The sequence below is a fragment of the Thalassophryne amazonica genome, chromosome 19 (assembly GCF_902500255.1).
Source record: "Thalassophryne amazonica chromosome 19, fThaAma1.1, whole genome shotgun sequence".
Taxonomy (NCBI): domain Eukaryota; kingdom Metazoa; phylum Chordata; class Actinopteri; order Batrachoidiformes; family Batrachoididae; genus Thalassophryne; species Thalassophryne amazonica.
In genome coordinates this window covers 30868089-30894517 of record NC_047121.1, presented here as the reverse complement: position 1 = coordinate 30894517, position 26429 = coordinate 30868089, and the positions used below count along the sequence as shown (strand labels likewise).

Sequence of the window (26429 nt, the reverse complement as noted above, 5' to 3'; positions counted from 1 at the left end):
AGTCAATGTTGGGTATTTTCTCCTCCAAACATTCTTAAAACCTTGATAAGACAAACAGAGTCAAGAAACACCAGTGAGACAGAAAGTCAAATTAATCACGCGCGGAGTGCGGCCAGGCTGTACACCAAGGCTACACTAAAGTCTGGCCTGTGCTCCCGCTCTTTTTATTAGAGAAGCCCTCATTACATCATAAAACTTGTCCTAAGGGGGGGGACAACGCAAGACAAGTTTCTTCCCGTAACATAAACACATACGTCAATAAGTGCAGCTGTAAGGAAAAACAGTTTCTTTCTTTTACTCTTATCGTCGAAGGTCAGCACATCTCGTTCCTCTGTTGCAGTTATCAGCTGTTCTGCATCTGCCTGGAACACTAAGCATCACATCACAACAGTCAAAACAACCTTCAGTTCTTTTACTCCCAGTTCAGCCTGACCCCGTCATGCTTCACTCCCAGTCGTTAGCGGCTACAAAAACAAGTTGTATAATAATAATAAGTACATCCAGCTCTTCATTCCCAGTTCAGATTGACCCCAGCATGCTAAAACAAGGTTGAATAACAGGTACAGTCTCAGGGTTAGGTGCAAAACAGCACAACACCGTTCTCATGAGAAAGAAGACAAAGGTACAAATGTTTAACAGTGATAACATATATACAAAATCTTTAACAGAAACATTTTCTCTTGTGAGGTCAGAGCTTTCTGGAAAGCATAATGCTTTTGTTTTTGATTGGCTTCATTCATTATGTCCACTGACTCAGTTTATTCAGAAAACAAGCTGGTCATAACTTTTAATGTTCACACCAAAGCAAATCATTAGGAGAACCACCGTGCAGTTCCCAAAAATATGACTTAAGACTGAAACCAAGGATAGCCTGTTAGCTGGTTCAGACTCAAAGAGAGGGATGTGTTCAGGCTTCTTTTGCCACACACTGAGCCATCCACGCGCCACCTCTTTATGCATTAATAAGTTAATCGTAAATGAGTGCAGACAGAGGTCTCAACATGATGACATCCAGATTTGAGCTTCATATTGGCTGTTCTGGGTCACTGCAGAAAACCTGTGGGTGATGTCATGCAGACTTGTTCAGGTTATATTCAGTCTGTGCTTGCCTTATGGCCCAGTCACACGGCACACGATGATTCCTGAATGAAGGGAAAAAAGTAAAAAAGTCATTGAGAAAAGGTGGACAAAAGACCTTTATCACCGAATAGCCTGCGAAGCAAGAGCGCAAAAGGGATGAAAGAGGACCTAAATGAAACCGAAGCTAACGTTGATCTCAAAGCTTTAAACGAAACGTGCCTTGAGCCACTGCTGGAGCAGTGTGTGTCTGCATCTCTGCATTCCATCATCATAGATCATAGCACCTGAGTCCTGGAGAAACTGCAAACAGAAGCTGTGGAGATCTGTGCGCACGTTGGTGGGTCCATCTGCTCTGGTTCTTCATCCAAAACAAAAGAAAGCTCATGTCCTTCATCATCAGAATCCAGTGGTGGGCACAGTTCTGCTAATTATCAAAGATAATGTTTTCATTATCAGATTAGCTTTTCAGATAACTTTGAAAACCATCATCAGACAATTATCTTTCGATAAGTTTTGGTCACTGGTGGGCACAGCTAACCATAAAGTTAGCTTCGATAACTGGTAATCAGCTAACTGAAAAATTATCTTTTTTAACACTAAACTGCCTAAAAACTTATCAGAAGCTACAGATAACCAATAACTTTAAATTTTGCCTCCCATACACTCTCAGCTATAAAGAAGCTGATTTTGAGTTTAATCACCACCAAAGCTTCTAATAGAACCAATGGCGGTCACAAACCCAAACAGCCAATGAGCCAGTGCTTGTTTTTGTGCGATCTGCTCCCTGCTGTAGAAAAGCATCATTTAACCTGACAGGATACAGTGGTCCTGTGATGAGGCAGAGGTCTTGAAATGGAAAGCAGGTTTGAATTATGGTTTTGCTTTAAAAATAAAATTATTACAGATAGAATAACTACATTAATGTAAACTCTTAAAATGTACAAAGTGAGATATAACACGTATCTGTTAATTTTAAAATAATGCACTAATTATTGAGATTTGAACATTAACACACAGATGCCCAAAGGGGATTATGGGTAACTAAGCCTCCGCTGATACTGATTGGTTGATTCATTCATTCTATGTAAAAACCAACACAAGTGAATCAATGTAACATGTTGGTGTTTACAAATAAATGTGCTTTTGTAAAATTTTTCTTTTTTTTTCATTTGTATAAAAAAAGAGAAATTTTCAAGATCCCGCTAGACAGCACCTAAGCGCACACATAATGACATCACAACTTTATCTGGTTTGAGAGATAAGGCTTCTTTCAACAACAAGAACTGTCAAAAACTTTCTTGTGTGTGCTTGCTGGAGTTGTGTGGTTATAGGAATCACCTTTTGAATGCTTGAATAATAATGTCAGTTGCACAACGAAATCAAATAGTGAAAACATGTTCGGTGCGGTGTTATACGGATCAATCAGACGCTCCGTGAGGTGCCATAACATCCGATCAGTTAGCAGCTCGGTGCGGTGTTATAACAGATCAGTCAGTTGCTCCATGAGGCGTCATAAAATCAAGCCTGGTTCACATGGCAAGATAATTAGGGCGATATCGGACCCGATCTTCCCCTTCCAACAATCTTAAGGACGCCAGGACAATCGTAATGATGCTAAATATAATCTTAGATATTCCTGCCGTGTGTAGTGTATTAAGAAGGACGTGAGGAGCTAAATGTGACATGCAGCCAATCAGAAAGCGAGGTGTCTGATCTGGGAATGTTTGTGTGTGAAATCTGTTTGTGTGTGTTGTTTTTACCATGTGGCTGACACCACACACTGTACAACAAAACCTGTCAGATCTATATTTTTTTTTTTATCTCCACGTGTGGGGTCTCAGGTTTTGGAAACCTACAAATAATTTTAAAATCTTGGGGTCGACAACTGTGATATAACCAGTCGCCAGTAGATGGCAGTGTTCTATGCATTTTGATGCCGGTTATATCACATGGCCTGAATCACAATTGAACAGACTTTCAGCTTTTGGAGAAGCAACCTGGGCTTCTTCTGGCATTTTTATATGAAACAAACACAATAACAACATCTATAAACTCAAAGAATATATTCACAAGAGTTTTAGGCACAATACACAAAGATTTTAATGCTGCTGACCGTCTGGAGCCTGATCAGAGCATCTCAAATGCATTTCTTCTGCCGTGAATACCCATAATGCACTGGGCACAGCTGCATGTCCACACTAAAACCTTCAAAATTAGTGCATTACTTTAAAACTAAAACTCTGAGATTTTCCTCCAGTGGATTTATGGGCAGTCTGCTTGGTTCTGTCCATATTAAGCTTACACTGTGAAACTGCTGCTTTTTTGTCTTTTGTGGCCCCTGGGGAGTGGTGTGAGTGGAGCGCGGGTGCACGTGACCGGGTGATTTTGCTGGTGCGCGCGCAGCGCTTTGTGAGTCGTCTGTATGGAATTGGCTGTGAGTGGGATCAGCTGTGTTGTGATTAGCTGTGGTGTGTTTGGAGATGGTTTCGTAGTCTGGTGAGTGATGGCTAGTCTCCTCTGCTTTGCAAGTGAGTGAGGTGAGGGAAGCTGTGCTGCCTGTGTTGGTTAGCAGAGGTGTTTTTGTCTTGCTGGAGTCTGATGATTCCATGGGTGTTGAAGAGACTGCGGGGGGGGGGGGGGGGCAGTGGCGTCTCCGGTGTGTCTCAGTCTGGAGAACACACCACTGCTGCAGGTGAGCTTTTCAGGTGTGTCTGAGGCGAAGGACAAGTTCAGCCCTTCTCCTGGGGAATTTGATGTGGAAACTTCTGCTCGTGATGTGTGCATGGACGTGCACATGGCGCGTCTTAAAAATGAAAGGGAGGAAAAGGAGCGAGAGTTTCAGCTCAGACGTGAATTAGAGTTAAAGTGCATCGAGGTAGAAGCTGCCACCACTAGAGAAGTGGAGTTGAGAAAGTTGGAAGCAGAGTCAGTTTTTAAAATGCGGCAATTGGAGCTGCAGGTCCGGGGTTCAGCTACGGAACCTCCCACGGTCAGTCCGCGTGATGTGTTTGATGTAAATAAAAACATTCAGCTTGTCCCAGTTTTCAGCGACGGTGAAGTGGAGTCGTATTTTGGGGCTTTTGAGCGCATTGCGGTCGCGTTACACTGGCCACAGGATGTGTGGGCTATTTTACTTCAATGCAAATTGAGCGGTAAAGCATTAGAAGTTGTCAGGAGCAGGATCCAGGCTCTGAAAAGGATGAGTTGGCCACAAAACACCCTGGCATGTTTCCAGTGTGCATCTTGACCTGAGCCCAGGCAAAGAAAACACCGGAAGGTGATGCTGACTTATGTGACTCTGTGCTCGCCCCTGTCTTGCGGGGAGATTGTGCTCCTCCTTCCAGCCGAGATGAGAAGGACTCCAAGATCAATGTTGAAATTGAGGAGTTCTGGACAGGCTTGTTTATGTCTCCACCACTAACACGTGAAGCTCTTATTGAAGCCCAAAAAGCTGATTCTACCTTAACAAAGTGTTTTTCTGTTTTAGAGAGTCCAACTGACAACAACCATTATCTTCTTGACCAGGGAGTGTTGATGCGCAAGTGGGTTCCTTGGTCAGGTACCAACGCTGATTCCAGTGGTTGGTGTGTAGTACTACAAATTGTGGTTCCTACATGTTACCGACCTCATGTGCTATCCTTAGCCCATGAACATTGGTGGTCTGGCCACCTTGGTGTGACTAAAACTTATAATCGTGTCCTACAGCATTTCTTCTGGCCAGGTCTGAAAGCCGATGTGGTTTGTTTCCGTAAATCCTGTAGTACCTGCCAGATTGTGGGTAAACCAAACCAGGTGGTACTGCTGGCACCACTTCGCCCTGTGCCTGCTGTTGGTGAGCCTTTTGAGCATGTAATTGTTGATTGTGTCGGCCCCTTACTGAAAACTAAGTCTGGTAACCAATTTTTGTTGACAATAATGTGTGTTACCACCGTTTTCCTGAGGCTATTCCTCTACGAAGAATTACTGCTCCCTCTATCATAAAAGCACTTACTAAGTTTTTTTTACCACCTTTGGTCTCCCCAAAATTGTCAATCAGACTGAATCAGACAAATCAGACTGACCAAGGAACAAACTTCTTGTCTCAAGCATTTAGGGAGCCATTACAGTCATTTGGTGTAACCCACTCTATGTCTAGTGCCTACCATCCAGAGTCACAGGGTGTATTAGAAAGATGGCACCAGACTCTTAAGTCTATGTTGAGCAAGTTTTGTTTTGAGACTGGCAAAGATTGGGATGAGGGCATTCCCTTTATGTTATTTGCTGTTAGGGATGCCACTCAAGAGTCCACTGGCTTCAGCCCAGCCGAGCTTGTGTTCGGTCATAACCTTCGTGGCCCATTGAAAATACTCAAGGAAAAGCTTCTGTCCGGGACAATACCCAAGGGGGATGTGTCGGAGTTTGTCTCTAGGCCCTTATGTTATTGACAAAAAGGTATTAGACATTAATTATCTTGTTCTTACTCCTGAAAGAAGGAGAATAACCCGTCTATGTCATGTAAATATGTTAAAGCCTTTTCATGTGCGGGATGAGAAGCCAGCACAGTCCTTATTGGCAGTGTCTCATGTTTCTCCTGTGTTTTCAAATGTGCCACTTGAGGGGGATTTGGAAGAGCCTCGTGTTGCCCAGCAATGTGGTCGGCTGTCCAACTCTGAGTTTACATCTAGTATAGGTGTCAATCTGTCATATCTCAGTGGGGATTAGTTTTGTGAGATCTTGGCTCTGTTACAGTCCTACCCATCTCTATTTGGTGACACTCCCTCTCATACTATTGTACTTGAGCATGACATGTTGGTTCCACTACTCCTATCAAACAGCATGCATATCGCTGCCCTCTGACAAAATGTGAGGCTATGAAAAAGGAGGTCTAATATCTTTTAGATAATGGCCTTGGAAAACCCAGTCGTAGCCCTTGGAGTTCCCCTTGCCTTCTTGCTCCAAAGTCCGATGGGACTCCACGTTTTTGTACAGATTTCAGGAAAGTTAATGCAGTCATGGTACCAGATTCTTTTCCCCTGCCACGTATGGAGGACTGTATAGACAGTATTGGTTCTGCAGTACACATCACTAAGTTAGATCTGTTAAAAGGCTACTGACAAGTTCCGCTTACAGCTAGAGCATCAGAGATCTCTGCCTTTGTTTGGCATGAGAAATGCACCAGCTACTTTCCAGCACCTTATGCACATAGTTTTAAGTGATGTAGCTCATTGTAATGTGTATTTGAACAATATTGTTGTCTATTCAGGCACTTGGGCCAAGCACATGCATACACTGCACAAGGTTTTTGAGCGTTTGTCCCAAGCTAATTTGACGCTGAACCTGGCCTAATGTGATTTTGCCAGGGCTACTATGTCCTGTCTTGGGAAAATAGTTGGTCAGAGACAGGTACGGCCTGTAAATGCAAAAGTTGAGGCTGTACTTTCCTATACAGCTCCTACTACTCGTCGAGAGTTGCGCCGGTTTTTGGGCCTAGTTGGATATTACCGGTGTTTTTGTAAGAATTTCTCTGTGCTAATTGCCCCTCTCACTGCTTTTTGTAGTCCGTCCATACCATTCATTTGGACAGCAGAATGTGAAAAGGCTTTCCTAGCAGCTACATCACTCCTGTGTAGTGCCCCAGTTCTTAGCCCCTTACTACTCTAAACCCTTTAGCTTAGAAGTTGATGCAAGTGCCATTGGTGCTGGTGTCGTGCTTTTACAGGAGGATGAGGCTGGAGTCCCCCATCCAGTCTCATACTTTTCTACCAAATTTAAAAAGCACCAGCTCCATTTTTTAACAATTGAAAAGGAGACATTGGCCATGCTCTTAGCCCTTCAGCATTTCAATGTTTATGTTGTGTCTCCTAGTGTTCCAGTTTCTGTGTCAACAGACCACAACCGTCTTGTTTTCCTAGCCCAGATGTACAATCAGAACCAATGGCTGATGCGGTGGGCCCTCCTGGCTCAGAACTACAACTTGCACATCATTCACAAGAAGGGGAAGGACAACATTATGGCTGATGCCCTATCGAGAGATTAAGGACCACCATCACCACTTTGTTGTGAGTGGTGGTGGGCATTTATATCCTTTTGACATGGCTGAGTCCTTAGGATGGGGTGTTACTGTAATTTATATTTTGGAGAGAGTGTAGCCTCAGCTTTTATGGGGGAGGTGTTACGTTTGTTGATTTTGCCTTTCCACCACTTGTCAGATCCACCCAGCTGATCAGCGGCACCTGCCAACTGATCCCCAGCTGGGAGTATAAAAGTCCAGCGTGCCACACGTTTGAGATCGACTGGGTTCCTCGCTGCAGCATTTTTTTTGTTAACCTTTTGTTATATATATATTTTTTGTTTTGTTTTAGTTATGTAAAATAAAGTGTTACTATAATTTTCTGAGCATTTCCCACTCACTCATTTTTTTTGTATCTGCCGGTTGCGTTGCCAGTGACCGAGACAATGGCACGTAGCATATATATATATATATATATATATGTATGTATATATATACACACACGCAAACTTACAGTATTGCCCAAAGATGAAAGCTGCTGATGGTTCGTAGTCGGACCTGTTCGCTTCACCTTGTTAACTTCCAAAACGTGAATAGCTGGAAATCATTCTCACAAGACGTGAATATTATTCATGATATATATATATAGTCAGTTTAAGTAGTTTATGCATTTCAGTTTACAGATCAATTACTGCAGAAAATCTTGATTGCAAACCCTACCACAGCAACAATGATTTTTTTTTATTTCTTTTTTTTTCTTTGGTGAGGATCACTACAGCTGGTTAGGTGGGGAGGTGATATGAGCAGCTCTTACTTGCCCGGCCCCACTGGGTGTGTCCCACTCCGGGGACAGTGTCAAGTCTGTCAAACTCAGAGAGGACAGAAACCTCCCTCTCCGGTAAATGGCTCAATAATCTTGAGAAACATTGTAGAAAAACAAACAACACTAGTTTCTAAGCTCAGGAAGGCAGACAACGAGGCAGAAAACCATATTTTTATCCATATGAGACATCCTCTGAGCTGGAAAAATAACATTGATCTGAACGAGCAAACGCCGGAAAAACGGAAACGTAGGGGCCGTCGATACAAAGCGCAAAAACAAGACACCAAAAAAATATTCAATAAATTCAGGTGTGGTGTCACCAAATTCACTGCACACAGCAGTGGTCTCTTGCTGTCATACAATAGCACACAGTTTGGAAAAATATCATTGTGAAAAACTTTGTAGAATTTTTTTATTGTTTAAAATTTCATTGTTATACAGTGTAGTGACACAAAACTTTCAGCACACATCAGTGGGGTCCTGCTGGTTATACTAGAGTATAACCAGTACCAGTATAACCAGATTTGACCAAAGTCAAATCTGGTATACTGGTAAACCCCTATGTACAAGCTCGGGCCTTGTGTTGGCAGGGTGCAGGACTGTTTTGTGTTCCCAGGGTGAATAAAAAGTGTGCCGGTCACAGAGCTTTTTCCTACCATGCAAGAGCTCTGTGGAACGATCTCCCGGCACACATACAACAGTCGGATACTGTAGAGACTTTTAAATCATGCTTAAAGACTCAGTTGTTTTTCTTGTTTTATCATTAGTTTTATTGTTATGGTGTTTTTTTTTACCTCTGCCAAGGAGGTTATGTTTTCGGTCACGTTTGTTTGTTTGTTTGTCTTTCTGCAGGATAACTCAAAACGTTTTGAACGGATTTTGATGACATTTTGTGGAGTGGTTGGAAATGACAAGAGGAACGTGATTAAATTTTAGTGGTGATCCGAAAATAGAAAATGTGTCAGTGTCAGGTGACAAATGAAGCTAGAGATGCACAACTAACACCAAATTGTAGTTGAATCTGTACTGATTCAGTAAGGTGTCATCAGATTTGATGTAGCTTCAAATGTTATGGAGCTAGATCCAGAAGAAAACCGCCATTACCGAAAAATCGTTTTTATACAATAACTTTGAACTAATAAAGACATAAAAGTGATTCCAAGTTCTAGTGGTATGTTTTCATGGTCAAGGATGTCAAATATACAGGAAAGAAAAGTGTATGTATCCTAGTTTTGGTTGTAACACTGAATTGTTAAATAGATCACTGTGCCAAGGAGGGAATCTCTTTAGGGTCAATGTCCCTATGGCCTTGGCGGAGGTTTGCACTCTCTGAGTGCTTCAAGTGTTCTTTTATGTTTTTGTTTTTTTATTGTGTTTTTAAATTTTTAATTCAGTTTTCTCTGTTTTTATGCTATGTGAAGCGCCTTGAGGTGATCTCATCGCAAATTGCCGCTATATAAATTAATCAATTTGAATTTGAATAGTACAGCACTCAGTTTGGAAAAATGTGCAAAACTGACTCAGCCAATCAGAGCACATGTAGCTCTGATTGGCTCCATGTGCATACATGTTATATACACATATGTATATAACATGTATGTATGTAACATGTAATATAACGTATATTACATGTTTCCATTTAAAAAAATATTGGTGATCCAGCAAAGAGATTAAAAAATAGGCAGTTTTATCCATAAACAAGATTAAATCACAGACAAGTTAAAAGTACTTATTTTCTCTTCTCACACTTCAGATTTATTACAGCTATGATTGTTCAGCTACTGCTCTTGAACTACAGAGCGGCAGGAAATGTTGCTCCACATGTGAGCTTTTCCCTTCTTGGCTTTGGTCTTTGAGGACTCTGGGGATGTTTCCTTCTTGTGTTCAGATTTCTTGAAGTCTGCTGATTTTTCTTTGTGCTTGGTCTTCTTCAAAGTGCATGATGTTTCATCAGCATCTTTGATCTTAGTTGAACAAATGTGTTTAGAAGGACCCTTGGCGATATCCAGAGTAGGCGATAAATATATGTGCGCTTTCGGGACTGCGGTTTCATTTAGACTGCCTTTCCACAATATCTCACCCATGATGTCCAGCTGATCTTCAGTCTGTTTTTGATCAGTCCTGTCATTGCTACTGGAGGGAATTGATTTGTCTTCATTTTTGTTTTGATCTTCTGTTGCTTTGGGGAAAGTGAGGGTACAGCTGTACTGTGCGGCAAGCTGAATGCCCAGGGTAGATTTTTCCCTTGTCTCTTTGGGCTGTGAAGACTCTGAGAATGTGTCCTCACATTTATTTTCGCAGAAAATTGAGACATACCTCTCCCTGAAAGTTTGAACATGCTCTTGTGGACTGTTGTCTGAGGTTTCCTCAATGGAATCATCTTTGGGGACAACTTCAGACTGTTTAGCCATCAAGGTTGAGCCTGGTGGAGAGATATGGTTTTGATGTTCTCTCTTCTTTAACAGAGGTCTTAACTCTGTGCTGGAATCTTGGCTGGTGCTTTTGGCCCCAAGCCTTTTCTTGATCTTCTCTATGGTCTCTGGTTGTGAATTCTGGGGCTCAGTGACTTTGGTCAAATCTTTCTCACTGTGGTCGAGTCTCAAACTTTGATTCAGTACAAACAGCTGCTGTTTCTGCTGGTGTAACTGGACCTGAAGCTGCTTAATTTGTTCTGCCAGCTTCTTGTTTGTCTCCCTTTCAGCCTCGACTGTGGTGAGTACTTCTTCTTTGTGTCTAAGTTCAGCCATGAGCTCGAACTCCAGCTGGGAGATTTGTGATTTTAGTTGCTGATCTTGCTGGAGAAACTGTTTCTTTTCTTTTCTAAGCTTCTTGATTGTCTCCCTTTCAGCCTCACATCTGCTGAGTACTTCTTCTTTGTTTCTATGTTCAGCCATGAGCTCGAACTCCAGCTGGGAGATTCGTGATTTTAGTTGCTCATCCTGCTGGACAAAATGCTTATTTTCTTCTCTAAGCTTCTTGACTGTCTCCCTTTCAGCCTCACATCTGGTGAGTACTTCTTCTTTGTTTCTATGTTCAGCCATGAGCTCGAACTCCAGCTGGGAGATTCGTGATTTTAGTTGCTCATCCTGCTGGACAAAATGCTTATTTTCTTCTCTAAGCTTCTTGATTGTCTCCCTTTCAGCCTCACATCTGCTGAGTACTTCTTCTTTGTGTCTAAGTTCAGCCATGAGCTTGAACTCCAGCTGGGAGATTTGTGATTTTAGTTGCTGATCTTGCTGGAGAAACTGTTTCTTTTCTTTTCTAAGCTTCTTGATTGTCTCCCTTTCAGCCTCACATCTGCTGAGTACTTCTTCTTTGTGTCTAAGTTCAGCCATGAGCTCGAACTCCAGCTGGGAGATTCGTGATTTTAGTTGCTCATCCTGCTGGACAAAATGCTTATTTTCTTCTCTAAGCTTCTTGATTGTCTCCCTTTCAGCCTCATATCTGCTGAGTACTTCTTCTTTGTGTCTAAGTTCAGCCATGAGCTTGAACTCCAGCTGGGAGATTTGTGATTTTAGTTGCTGATCTTGCTGGAGAAACTGTTTATTTTCTTTTCTAAGCTTCTTGATTTTCTCCCTTTCAGCCTCAAGTCTGGTGAGTACTTCTTCTTTATTTCCAAGTTCAGTCTTGAGATGGGACTCCAGCTGGGAGATTCGTAACTTCAGCTGAAGCTCCTGCTGATCCAGCTGATGTACCTGGACCTCAAGCTGCTTACGTTCTTCTGTAAGCATCTTGATTGTGTCCCATTCAGCCTCAAGTCTGGTGAGTACCTCTTGTTTGGTGTCACTTTCAGCTTTGAGCTGGAACTCCAGCTGGGAGATTCGTGACTTCAGCTGAAGCTCCTGCTGATCCAGCTGATGTAACTGTACTTGAAGCTGCTTCCTTTCTTCTGTAAGCATCTTGATTGTGTCCCGTTCAGCCTCAAGTGTGGTGAGTACCTCTTGTTTGGTGTCATGTTCAGCTTTGAGCTTGGACTCCAGGTGGGAGATTTGTGACTTCAACTGAACCTCAAGCTGCTCCTTTTCTTGTCTAAATGTCTTATTTGTGTCCCTTTCCGCCTCAAGTCTGGTGAGTACCGCTTCTTTATTTCCAAGTTCAGTCTTGAGCTGGGAGTCCAGCTGGGAGATTCGTGACTTCAGCTGAAGCTCCTGCTGATCCAGCTGATGTAACTGTACTTGAAGCTGCTTCCTTTCTTCTGTAAGCATCTTGATTGTGTCCCGTTCAGCCTCAAGTGTGGTGAGTACCTCTTGTTTGGTGTCACTTTCAGCTTTGAGCTTGGACTCCAGGTGGGAGATTTGTGACTTCAACTGAACCTCAAGCTGCTCCTTTTCTTGTCTAAATGTCTTATTTGTGTCCCTTTCAGCCTCAAGTCTGGTGAGTACCGCTACTTTATTTCCATGTTCAGTCTTGAGCTGGAATTCCAGCTGGGAGATTCGTGACTTCAGCTGAAGCTCCTGCTGATCCAGCTGATGTAACTGTACTTGAAGCTGCTTCCTTTCTTCTGTAAGCATCTTGATTGTGTCCCGTTCAGCCTCAAGTATGGTGAGTACCTCTTTTTTATTTCCAAGTTCAGTCTCGAGCTTGGACTCCAGCTGGTAGATTTGTGACTTTAGCTGCACCTCCTGTTGATGTACCTGGACCTCAAGCTGCTTACGTTCTTCTGTAAGCATCTTGATTGTGTCCTGTTCAGCCTCAAGTATGGTGAGTACCTCTTGTTTGGTGTCACGTTCAGCTTTGAGCTTGGACTCCAGCTGGGGGATTCGTGACTTCGACCCATGCTCCTGCTGGTGTATTTGAACTCGAAGCTGCTTACTTTCTTCTGTAAGCATCTTGATTGTGTCTTTTTCACCCTCAAGTCTGGTGAGTATCTCTTGTTTATTTCCAAGTTCAGTCTTGAGCTGGGACTCCAGGTGGGAGATTTGTGACTTTAGCTGCTGCTTCTGAATCTGCCATTGCTGTTTACTCTCTTGATAATCTTTGAGCAACTTGTCATAATTCTCCTGCATCAACTGCAACTCTTGCAGTTCATCAATGCTGTTTAGTGATGGCTCCTTTTCCCAGTCCCTGATCAAATCCTGGAGCTGCATCTCCAAGTCATGACACTTAATTTGCTGTTCTTTCAGCTGGTTGGAGAGCTCATCACAGCTCTCCTTCATGGTCTGAAGCTGGGTTTTCAGTTCCTTATCATTTTCTTGTAGTTGGATGATTCGGTCCTTCACCTGTAATAACACCTGGCTTTTCTCAGGCAGCTCTTCCATGATTTCACTGAATATGTCATTATAGTCAAAGTGTTTTTCTGTGGTAGGGCTGTCTTGCTCAAAGACCTGCTGAACTGTTTCTTCCTGTTCTGACTTCGTTTCAGTCAGTACTTTCTGCAGGTTCTCTGATGTTTCCTGAATCTCCTTCGTTTCCACTCCCTGCAGCTCCGTCTCTTTCTCAAGTTTGTGGCTATCTGACTCTGCATTTTTCAGCCGTTTGTTTCGGTGTTGAGAGAGGGAGGTGCTTGGAGGTTGAGCCCCTTTGCTAGTCCTTTTCTGATCTGTTTGATGTGGCTGTGTTGTTCCCGGTAGTTTTGTCCACCTTGAGTCAACCTTTGACTTGATCTGTTCATATTGTTTTGACCTGCTTGGGATATCCTTCGGTCTGCAGACCTCCTTATTGATGTCATAGTTAGTCTCCTGCACTGTTTTGACTCGGTCAGATTCCAGTGATCTTTCTGTTACATTTTGGTCCTTGAGCTGCTTTTTTAATGCCTTATTTTCTTGCTTCAGTGTGTAGATCTCCTTACTGAGCCTGTCATATTTTATTTGCTCAGTGTCCCACCGACCTATTCTTGCTGTCCTCAATTTCATCTGTTCCAAGTCATTTGTCAACTTTCTCACCATCATGGACGTCTTTTTGAGCTCTTCATCCTGCTTTTTTATAAGCTGTTTATGCTGAAGGTTGCCCTTGTACAGGTGCAGGACCTCATCTGCCAGCTCATTTTTGGACATCTGGCCGATATCTTGTGGTAGTCGAATCCTTTTATGAACTGTTAAAGATGTAGAATAGTCTGAAGGTCGATGTGAATTTCTGTCCATCTCTCTGTTTGTTTTCCCACTACTTTCAACAAACGTCAGGTCAATATGGCACTGATTTGTCTCCTTTCACAGTGGCACTGAACAAGAAACATAGAGAGTTCAAGATGGTTTATTGATGTATAGAAGTTTAAAGATTAATGTATAGAAGATTCAAGGCAATCAATAGAGTTAATGAGAATTTTCTGAGATTAAAGGTGACATGAACAATATGATGTTGAATCTATGCAGGACAGCAACTTCTATTTACAAAGTCCAGAATATCTGTACATGACATTTCTACACTTTTATCTTACTTTTATCATAGTGGGCGTGGCCTAAACAGGAAGTGTGCATGGTTTAACTGTAAATGGGTGGGGCTTAAATCAGTATTTTATTTAAAATCTGAAATTGGTATGGATTGATCAGAAATTGCTATATTTATTGTTTATTTGAAAACTATTTACAGAACAGCCTGAAAACTGAGATTCAAATAAATGATTTTGATCACAAAAGTAAGAGAACTATTTACAAAACAAGTCTTTTTTTTATGAAATTCGAACATGAATATTCTTAAGTGTATGAAAGAATATTTACAGAACAGCCTCAGAATTAAGATTGAATGTTTTTGATCACAATAGTAAAGGAACTATTTACAGAACAAGTTTTTATAAACTCAGAACATGAATATTCTTAAGTGAATATTTACAGAACAGCCTCAGAATTAAGATTCAATGTTTCTGATCACAATAATAAAGGAACAATTTTACATAACAGGTTTTTTATGAAGTCAGAACATGAATTTTCTTAAATGTATGAATGAATATTTACAGATTAGCCTCAGAATTGACATTCAGTGTTGTAGAAAATTATGAACTACTCAGTATGCATGAACAAGAGATGTCATACTCAGCACAACTTTCTTTTGTATTTTATTTTTTTTTAAAAATTTCATGATCAAACTGCAATATTTTTTAATTTATTTATTTATTTTTACTGCCTAACATTCTTAACATTTTTTTCCACACAAAGTTAATCAATATTTATTAAGGTGTGTGTGTGTGTGTGTGTGTGCGCGCGTCTGTGTGTGCATGTGTGTCGAGTGTGTGCGATTGAGTGACTGTGTGAGAGGGAGAGAAAGAGGTTGCTCTACTGACCAATTAATTTTTATGAACTGCAGTAAGAAAGTAAGATACTGCATGCAGCCATATTCAATAAAAAATATTAATATAGGCTACTTTGTGTGTTCAGCTATATGTGTATATGTGTGTAAAACAATTTTTTAATGATCTGTGTGAACTTGGTGATTCAGGCAAACATCCAGTGATGGGAAATAATATGTCAGCCTTGTTCACTGTATTTTTCTTAAAAGCACTGCGTTCAGTACGAGCAAAGTTTTCCAACTGACTTTATATCACCAGCCAAACTAAGAGCAAATGAACGTTAAAAAAAAAACCCCAACCAGAGTGGAGGCAGTGAGCGACGCCACACGAGCTGTTTTCAGCTCTGTCTTGTCAAATGCACCACGTATGATATGAAACAAGTTTACCGAGTAACTTTAAGTATCATACAAACTGAAGCAGAGGTGAGCTGAAGAAAACTTAAGGAGTACTGAGGAGAGCAGCAGCGTGAGCTAGAATCAACAGAGAGAGTTCAGTTCCTGTCTGTGTGTGTGCGAGAGGCTGCAGAGATGTGCCTATGTATGATTGGCCAATCACAAAGCGTGAAGACAGTCAGTTAACCAATGAGGTTTTTCCTTCAGCACGAGCCCAGATATTGATGAGTTTTACTTGTATCATGCTTGTAGTTGTCAAAAATGCTTTATCTGTACTGGATACTCCTCTGAAACGAGTTTCCGGCTCAACCGTAGTTGATATATATCTAGATCCAAGGTTGGGTAGGATTACTTTGACAGAATACATGTGGATTACATGTATGTATGTACATACATTTGGATTACTTGTAATCTGATTACTTTTGGATTTCATTTAAAAGTAATCCTACCCAACCTTGTCTAGATCTATCTAGACATACAGTGGGGAAAATAAGTATTCGACCCCCTGTCAGTTTTGCAGGTTTTCCCACCTACAAAGAATGGAGAGGTCTGTAATTTTTATCATAGGTACACTTCAACTGTGAGAGACAGTTTTTTTTAGATTCTGTCTCAGTTTTTTGTAGTATAACAGCCATTATTTGTGAGCTACAGAAGTTTGCAAATTTAAATTTGGATTGGCCTGACCCCCACTGGGGTTAAAAGAAAGGGGCTTAAAACCCTGAAAAACAAAACAAGAAAGCTGAATTTTTAATATGTAGTAGCATAGACACAGAGCTTTCCAAAAAGGTGCAGCATACCAAGATCAGATGATGATCAACATGCACATAAATTAATTACATGAACAAATGAAATTAAGGAGTACAACATACTTTTTTAAAACACTGTTTATTAAACAAATATATCCTCAATAAATTTCTATGTATTCCAAAAAAAAGTATTAAACAAATAAGAAAGTGGTTAATCCCCAAAACATGAATCAGCTGCAAATAGTGAATTATCCAAAAACCTTTAATTGCAAAACATGAATACTGAAAATATCTCCCTAAACATGAATGCGAGTCTCACAAAATGTGAATATCATTCATAATACACACACACACACACACACACACAGACACACAAACAAACATATATATATATATATATATATATATATATATATATATATATATATATATATATATATATATATATATATATATATATATATATATATATATATATATATATATATATATATATATATATAAATCGGATCACAGCAAAACTGATTCTTTGGGTGGGGGGTGGGGGGGCACCACATTCAGGCAGGGAGGTGAGCCCAGGGCGGGTCTCACTTCTGTTTACAAGCCATACCCGCTCTGGTGACAGCAGCAGGTGTGGATTTTGACTGGGACGGTCCACCTCTCAAACGGTAACGTAGGTGTCAAACTCCGATAAAGTTAGAAAGATGTTCACAGATTCAGCAGATTCACTGCTCATAAGACGCATGTGTAGTGGTAATGCGGAAAAGGCTTATTCATTTTGGCAAAGGTCAAGGTCTGGACAAAATGGAGCCAACACTTAGTTGGATTATACAGTTATTCCTGGCAATGTCAGCCAAAGGTCAATCATTTGGGAGATCGAGGCCATTGTTGTTCAAATGTCAGTTTGAGGTAGTCTTTACTACCTTCATACCCACAGGTACTATTATCAGTACTGTATAATTTGATAACAAAAGGTTTTCAGTGTCTACACTCATCGTCTTCGTCATTTCCGTCCCCGCCTTCAGCTGCACAAAACACTGCAGAGACTCCAGTTATTTCTTCACATTTGCCATGATGTCATCTTGTCTCATCGTGTTCATCTTCACTGTGTTGTGGATTAAAGGTATCCTACACTCAAACCGCAAGTGTTTATATTTAACTTAGCTTAACTACAAATGCATGTTAATTTCACCTTCTGTGATATCTTACTCTGCAATTGTTTTCCTACAAATTAAATTATTTTGTCTACATTTCTTCTATCGGTACAGAAGGCTCCCTCAGTAAAGAAAAACAAGTGCTTCAGACTCCATCTGAACTGTTGGTCCAACCAAATGATGAAGTTAAGCTGAGCTTCACGCATATAATTCCCAACTATGACACTGTTCTGTGGTACCAACACTCTACAGGAGACACAGCCTTAAAGCTGATTGCATATATGGCTTATAAAAACCCCAATGTTGAGCCGTCATTCATAAGCCACTTCAATGTGAGCGGAGATGGAGAGAGTAATGCTCATCTTCACATCGTCAGCGTGAGACACCGAGACAGTGGAGAGTATTTTGGTGCAGCAAGTATACACAGTAATAAAGAGAGCGATTCTCTCACACAAAAACCACCCAGAAACAATCTAACAGACATCAGCGCTCCAGGAAGAAACCACATGGTGGAACATCAAAGCGATGAAGAAAACCAATCAAACTAATATTTTCAAAAACTTAAACATGCAGTAGATCAGTGTCAGTACAACACATAATGATAGACACATACAACACAGTTTAAATATTGATATATTTTTAAAAGTGTGTCTTTCAAAAATTTTGTTTGCAGATGATGTGATAATGAGTTAAATAGCAGTCTTTGTAAAATATTTGTCTTTAAAATTCATGATTTGGTTTAAAGATGCCTCCATATGCAGTTAAGAAGTAAAGAGGTGGTACAACCCCTGACAAAAATTATGGAATCACCAGCCTCGGAGGATGTTCATTCAGTTGTTTAATTTTGTAGAAAAAAAGCAGATCACAGACATGACACAAAACTAAAGTCATTTCAAATGGCAACTTTCTGGCTTTAAGAAACACTATAAGAAATCAGGAAAAAAAAAATTGTGGCAGTCAGTAACGGTTACTTTTTTAGACCAAGCAGAGGGAAAAAAATATGGACTCACTCAATTCTGAGGAATAAATTATGGAATCACCCTGTAAATTTTCATCCCCAAAACTAACACCTGCATCAAATCAGATCTGCTCGTTAGTCTGCATCTAAAAAGGAGTGATCACACCTTGGAGAGCTGTTGCATCAAGTGGACTGACATGAATCATGGCTCCAACACAAGAGATGTCAATTGAAACAAAGTAGAGGATTATCAAACTCTTAAAAGAGGGTAAATCATCACGCAATGTTGCAAAAGGTGTTGGTTGTTCACAGTCAGCTGTGTCTAAACTCTGGACCAAATACAAACAACACGGGAAGGTTGTTAAAGGCAAACATACTGGTAGGCCAAGGAAGCCATCAAAGCGTCAAGACAGAAAACTTAAAGCAATAGTAAGTCCCTTCGGCTGCTCCCTTGTTTGCACTTGGGGTCGCCACAGCAAATCCAAGGTGGATCTGCTTGTTGAATTGGCACAAGTTTTACGCCGGATGCCCTTTCTGATGCGACTCCACATTACATGGAGAAATGTGGCAGGGGTGGGATTTGAACCCAGAACCTTATGAACCGAAACCAAGCCCATTAACCACTTGGCCACCACCCCTGCAGAAAACTTAAAGCAATATGTCTCAAAAATCGAAAATGCACAACAAAACAAATGAGGAACGAATGGGAGGAAACTGGAGTCAACGTCTGTGACCGAACTGTAAGAAACCGCCTAAAGGAAATGGGATTTACATACAGAAAAGCTAAACGAAAGCCATCATTAACACCTAAACAGAAAAAAACAAGGTTACAATGGGCTAAGGAAAAGCAATCGTGGACTGTGGATGACTGGATGAAAGTCATATTCAGTGATGAATCTCGAATCTGCATTGGGCAAGGTGATGATGCTGGAACTTTTGTTTGGTGCCGTTCCAATGAGATTTATAAAGATGACTGCCTGAATCCTTTGATTTGATTTATTATAGCTAGGTTAGGCAAAGAAAAAAATGGAGTGGAAGGAGCGAGGAAAAAAACAAGTGAGATCGGTTTCTCACTTGTACAGAACACAGGGAGAGGTATTAATCTTGTCAGTCCTTTGAATCCTGTGTTGAATCAAATTCAGCTGAAACAGAATATGGCTACTGGAATTTTGATGCGAGCTAGGAAATGTAATCATATTACACTGCTTGTAATGCTGTTGGCCTTCTTTCACTGTCTCACTGTTCATAAGGGAGTAGAGTTCAAGGTTTTGTTGCTAACATATAAAATACTACATGATTGTGCGTGGCCTTTTCTTACAGACATGTTGAGCCTTATGTGCCGACCCTGTGGTCTTAATGCTGGTTTATTGTGTGTTCCTTGGGTGAAGAAGAAGTCAGTGGGTGGTAGAGCCTTCACTTATTTTGCTACAGTGTTGTGTGGAATAATCTGCCTATTGAAATTAGCCACATTCAGTTGAAGTGTTTAAGTCAAGACTTATACACTCAACAAAAATATAAATGCAACACGTTTGGTTTTGCTCCCATTTTGTATGAGATGAACTCAAAGATCTAAAACTTTTTCCACTTACACAATATCACCATTTCCCTCAAATATTGTTCACAAACCAGTCTAAATCTGTGATAGTGAGCACTTCTCCTTTGCTGAGATAATCCATCCCACCTCACAGGTGTGCCATATCAAGATGCTGATTAGACACCATGATTAGTGCACAGGTGTGCCTTAGACTGCCCACAATAAAAGGCCACTCTGAAAGGTGCAGTTTTATCACACAGCACAATGCCACAGATATCGCAAGATTTGAGGGAGCGTGCAATTGGCATGCTGACAGCAGGAATGTCAACCAGAGCTGTTGCTCGTGTATTGAATGTTCATTTCTCTACCATAAGCCGTCTCCAAAGGCGTTTCAGAAAATTTGGCAGTACATCCAACCAGCCTCACAACCGCAGACCACGTGTAACCACACCAGCCCAGGACCTCCACATCCAGCATGTTCACCTCCAAGATCGTCTGAGACCAGCCACTCGGACAGCTGCTGAAACAATCGGTTTGCATAACCAAAGAATTTCTGCACAAAGTTTCAGAAACCGTCTCAGGGAAGCTCATCTGCATGCTCGTCGTCCTCATCGGGGTCTCGACCTGACTCCAGTTCATCGTCGTAACCGACTTGAGTGGGCACATGCTCACATTCGCTGGCATTTGGCACGTTGGAGAGGTGTTCTCTTCACGGATGAATCCCGGTTCACACTGTCCAGGGCAGATGGCAGACAGCGTGTGTGGCGTCATGTGGGTGAGCGGTTTTCTGATGTCAATGTTGTGGATCGAGTGGCCCATGGTGGCGGTGGGGTTATGGTATGGGCAGGCGTCTGTTATGGCGAAGAACACAGGTGCATTTTATTGATGGCATTTTGAATGCACAGAGATACCGTGATGAGATCCTGAGGCCCATTGTTGTGCCATACATCCAAGAACATCACCTCATGCTGCAGCAGGATAATGCACGGCCCCATGTTGCAAGGATCTGTACACAATTCTTGGAAGCTGAAAATGTCCCAGTTCTTGCATGGCCGGCATACTCACCGGACATGTCACCCATTGAGCATGTTTGGGATGCTCTGGACTGGCGTATATGACAGCGTGTACCAGTTCCTGCCAATATCCAGCAACTTCGCACAGCCATTGAAGAGGAGTGGACCAACATTCCACAGGCCACAACTGACAACCTGATCAACTCTATGCGAAGGAAATGTGTTGCACTGCATGAGGCAAATGGTGGTCACACCAGATACTGACTGGTATCCCCCCCCCAATAAAACAAAACTGCACCTTTCAGAGTGGCCTTTTATTGTGGGCAGTCTAAGGCACACCTGTGCACTAATCATGGTGTCTAATCAGGATCTTGATATGGCACACCTGTGAGGTGGGATGGATTATCTCAGCAAAGGAGAAGTGCTCACTATCACAGATTTAGACTGGTTTGTGAACAATATTTGAGGGAAATGGTGATATTGTGTATGTGGAAAAAGTTTTAGATCTTTGAGTTCATCTCATACAAAATGGGAGCAAAACCAAAAGTGTTGCATTTATATTTTTGTTGAGTGTATGAGCGTGTGGTTTGTGTGCCCCTATGAGTAAATTGTATGAGCGTGTGGTCCGTGTGCCCCCTATGAGTTATTTGTATGAGCGTGTGGTCCGTGTGCCCCCTATGAGTTATTTGTATGAGCGTGTGGTCCGTGTGCCCCCTATGAGTTATTTGTATGAGCAGGTGGTCCGTGTGCCCCCTATGAGTTATTTGTATGAGTGTGTGGTCCGTGTGCCCCCTATGAGTTATTTGTATGAGCTTGTGGTCAGTGTGCCCCTTAGGAGTTATTTGTATGAGCGTGTGGTCCGTGTGCCTCCTATGAGTTATTTGTATGAGCGTGTGGTTTCTGTGCCTCCTATGAGTTATTTGTGTGAGCATGTGGTTTTTGTGCCTCCTATGAGTTATTTGTATGAGTGTGTGGTCCATGTGCCTCCTATGAGTTATTTGCATGAGCATGTGGTTTGTGTGCCTCGTATGAGTTATTTGTATGAGTGTGTGGTGTCTGTGCCTCCTGTGAGTGATTTGTGTCTCCTGTGAGTTATTTGTATGAGCAGGTCACCCGTGTGCTTCCTGCGAGTTATCTGCATGATTGTGTAGTCCGTGTGCCTCCTGTGAGTTATTTGTGTGAGTGTGTGGTCTGTGTGCATCACTGTGAGTTATTTGTGTGAGTAGGTTGTCTTGAAGCCACTCCTTTCATATCTTGGCTGTGTGCTTAGGGTCATTGTCCTGCTGAAAGATGAACCGTCACCCCTGTCTGATGTCAAGAGCACTCTGGAGCAGGTTTTCATCCAGGATGTCCCAGCACATTACTGCATTCATCTTTCCCTCAATGCTGACTAGTCTCCCATTTCCTGTAGTTGAAAAACATACTGCATGATACTGCCACCACCATGCTTCACTGTAGGGATGGTGCATGCTTTCCTTCAAACATGATACCTGGCATTCACACTAAAGGGTTCAGTCTTTGCCTCATCAGACTAGAGAATTTTGTTTCATGGTCTGAGAGTCCTTCAGGTGCCTTTTGGCATCAAAGACAACCCTGTTAATGTCCTTGAGTGGCCCTGACAGAGCCCAAACCTGAATTTGATTGAACATCTCTGGAGAGATCTGAAAATGGCTGTACACCAACACTCCCCATCCAACCTGATGAGGCTTGAGAGGTGCTGCAAAGATGAATCGGCAAAACTGCCCAGAAATAAGTGTGCCAAGCTTGTGGCATTATACAATCCCAATTCTAATGAAGTTGGGATGTTGTGTGAAATGTAAATTAAAATAGAATGCAATGATTTGCAAATCCTCTTCAACCTATATTCAATTGAATACACCACAAAGACAAGATATTTAATGTTCAAACTGATAGACTTTTTTTGTTTTTGTGCAAATATCTGCTCATTTTGAAATGGATGCCTGATGCAAAAAAGCTGGGACAGTGGAAACAAAAGACTGGGAAAGTTGGTGAATGCTCAAAGAACACCTGTTTGGAACATTCCACAGGTGAACAGGTTAATTGGAAACAGGTGAGTGTCATGATTGGGTATAAGAGGAGCATCCCCATAAGGCTCAGCCGTTCACAAGCAAAGATGGGGCGAGGATCACAACTTTGTGAACAACTGCGTGAAAAAAATAGTCCAACAGTTTAACAACAATGTTTCTCAACATTCAATTGCAAGGAATTTAGGGATTCCATCATCCACAGTCCATAAAATAATCAGAAGATTCAGAGAATCTGGAGAACTTTCTACACACAAGCGGCAAGGCCGAAAACCAACACTGAATGCCTGTGACCTTCGATCCCTCAGGTGGCACTGCATTAAAAACTGACATCATTGTGTAAAGGATCTTACCGTGTGGTGCTCAGGAACACTTCAGAAAACCATTGTCAGTTAACACAATTTATCACTACATCTACAAGTACAAGTTAAAACTCTACCATGTGAAGGAAAAACCATACATCAACAACATCCAGAAACGCCACCTTCTCTGGACCCGAGCTCATTTGAAATGGACAGAAGCAAAGTTGAGAAGTGTGCTGTGGTCTGATGAGTCCACATTTCAAATTGTTTTTGGAAATCCTGGACGTTGTGTCCTCCGGACAAAAGAGGAAAATGACCATCCAGATTGTTACCGGTGCAAAGTTCAAAAGCCAGCATCTGTGATGGTATGGGGGTGTGTTAGTGCCCATGGCATCGGCAACTTACACAGCTGTGATGGCACCATCAGTGCTGAATGGTACATCCAGGTTTTGGAGCAATTTTTGGTGACGTCCCTGCTTATTTCAGCAAGACAATGCCAAGCCACATTCTGCACGTGTTACAACAGCGTGGCTTCATAGTAAAAGAGTGCAGGTACTAGACTGGCCTGCCTGCAGTCCAGACCTGTCGCCCATTGAAAATGTGTGGCGCATTATGAAGCGCAAAATACAACAATGGAGACCCCAAACTGTTGAACAACTGAAGTTGTACATCAAGCAAGAATTGGAAAAAATTCCACCTACAAAGCTTCAACAATTAGTGTCCTCAGTTCTCAAATGCTTATTGAGTGTTGTTAGAAGGAAAGGTGATGTAACACAGTGGTAAACATACCACTGTCCCATTCATTTTACAGGCATCTGTTTCAAAATGAGCAAATATTTGAACAAAAACAATAAAGTTTATCAGTTTGAACATTAAATATCCTTTTTCTTGAAGTTTTCCCACTTCTCAGTTGAGGTAATGGAATCGGTGGTTTCATCACAAAGTCTACCACACTGGAGGACACATGGAGCAGTGGACACTGTCAGCAGGCATCCGAGAGAGGTGTCAGCATCACCGAGAAGTCAGGGACCTGCCTTTTGTTGTCATACCAATCCTTGAAAAAAGAATAAACAATATAATACTATATATATACTGCTACAACTATTTCTATCAGATGCATGTGATATGAAATTATACAAAAAGGAACAACTAATTAAACTGAAAGGCACGTGTACATAGTTAAAGCAAACAAGACCTTCCTTGTGCTAAACAATAAGATTGTACACTCATAGATATGCAGCCAATATGGCCCTCATCCTCAATTCTGTGACCATTATGAATGAGCTAAAAATGACCTTTGAATGACCTTGACTTGAAGGCAATCTGCAACTGTTATAAATTGTATCAGCACATCAGTTTCACTGAAATAATGTGTTCATTCATCATCCTAGGTGTTCCCATTCAAAAGTTACATTTTCACGCTACTGGATGGCGGCCATCTTGAATTTCTGGGTCAAAATGATGTATTAATGTTTAAATGATGTCAGAAGTAGAATCCTCATGTTCAAGTTACCCATAGAAGTGTCTTCATTCATGATTCGAGGTGTTCTGGTTCAGAAGCTAATTTTTGAAGATGGTGCCAGTGGCCACCTTGGATTTGATCTTCTAGTAAAAAAATGCTGGAATTTTTGGGATTGACCTTTGGACTAAATTTTTTTTATATATATAAAAGACCCATAGAAGTCAAATCAATTCTCAAAACAAACTAGCCAGAGAATGGTCACAGAATTGAAGTTCTTGACCGTAATACTGGTAACTGGGATGATTGCCCTGTCTGTTTTGACCTCCTGCCTTTTGTACAGACGCCTGCTTGTGCATAACCACTCTTGGTTGATCGTGGGACTGATCTTTTTCATTGTCACTCTGAATAGGTCACAGGACGTGCTCCACTTATGATATGAACATCTCATCAAATTAGCGTAATTTGTGGAGAAAAGTTGCTTTTCCATTTTTTTTCTTCTTTTTTCCAAGTTTGAGAGCTTCTGCAACTTATCGTTCTTTGTGACTGCAGCATACAGCAAAGAAACAGAATGTAAACAATAATGGACAAAAGCAGTGAGCTGCATTTACGCTGGAATCACCTTAATGTTATGTCCATAATCAGTCACATCAAGAAATGTTCCACATGCAAAAGAAATACACACTCGAACCGGAGCATTTAGAGTAATCCTTTCTTCAGATATCTTTTCTCTCAGGGCCTCAACTTTTCTCCATACTCAAAGATGTTCACAAAATGATTAAACATTGTGTTGCTCACAAGTTGTTCAGTCTGTATGCTGTATGGAAAGAGATGAAGATGAATTCCTAGGTTCCAGATTCATGTGGCATATCAATAAAGGGTCTCACATTCCCAGAATCCTATGTTCCCAGGGTCCCATATTTCCAAGGGTCATATGTTCCCCAGCCTCACATAGCACATAATGGGAAACAGTTGCTCAGTTTTCAGGTCAGAGGAGTCAGGTCAACTGGAAATGTTTAGCACACTGAAAATGTTTCGCCATTTAAATGTGCTATTGTGTCATGTCGTCATACAGTTACAAGCCTGCACTTGTGGTCAGGTCAAGCCTGGAAGCTTTCACTGTTTACCTACAAAGCAAAAATCAGCAGTGTTAAATTAACACTGATGATTTTGTTGGGTAGTGACCTGACTTGCAATCGGTATGATGCGCTATGAGTTTGAGGTAACATGAGGTTCACATGCAGTAAATAATACAACCCCTGGCAAAAATTATGGAATCACCAGCCTCGGAGGATGTTCATTCAGTTGTTTAATTTTGTAGAAAAAAGCAGATCACAGACATGACACAAAACTAAAGTCATTTCAAATGGCAACTTTCTGGCTTTAAGAAACACTATAAGAAATCAGGAAAAAAAATTGTGGCAGTCAGTAACGGTTACTTTTTTAGACCAAGCAGAGGGAAAAAAATATGGAATCACTCAATTCTGATCAGCTTTGCAGATTGCATTTATTGATGATGTAATGACAGCCATCTCCCCAGTGCCTTTACCTGACATGCAGCCCCATATCATCAATGACTGTGGAAATTTACATGTTCTCTTCAGGCAGTCATCTTTATAAATCTCATTGGAACGGCACCAAACAAAAGTTCCAGCATCATCACCTTGCCCAATGCAGATTCGAGATTCATCACTGAATATGACTTTCATCCAGTC

General features: G+C 41.3%; 1 protein-coding gene across 1 annotated transcript; it reads right to left on the bottom strand.

Annotated features, from left to right (window-relative positions):
• Positions 1–9670: 9670 nt before the first annotated feature.
• Positions 9671–13885, bottom strand: LOC117531881 (trichohyalin-like). The gene is made up of 2 exons (XM_034195073.1): positions 10467–13885; positions 9671–10331 (listed from the first exon to the last, which is right to left on the bottom strand). Exons 1-2 carry the CDS (start codon positions 13883–13885, stop codon positions 9671–9673), a joined length of 4080 nt encoding a protein of 1359 aa, XP_034050964.1.
• Positions 13886–26429: the final 12544 nt, after the last annotated feature.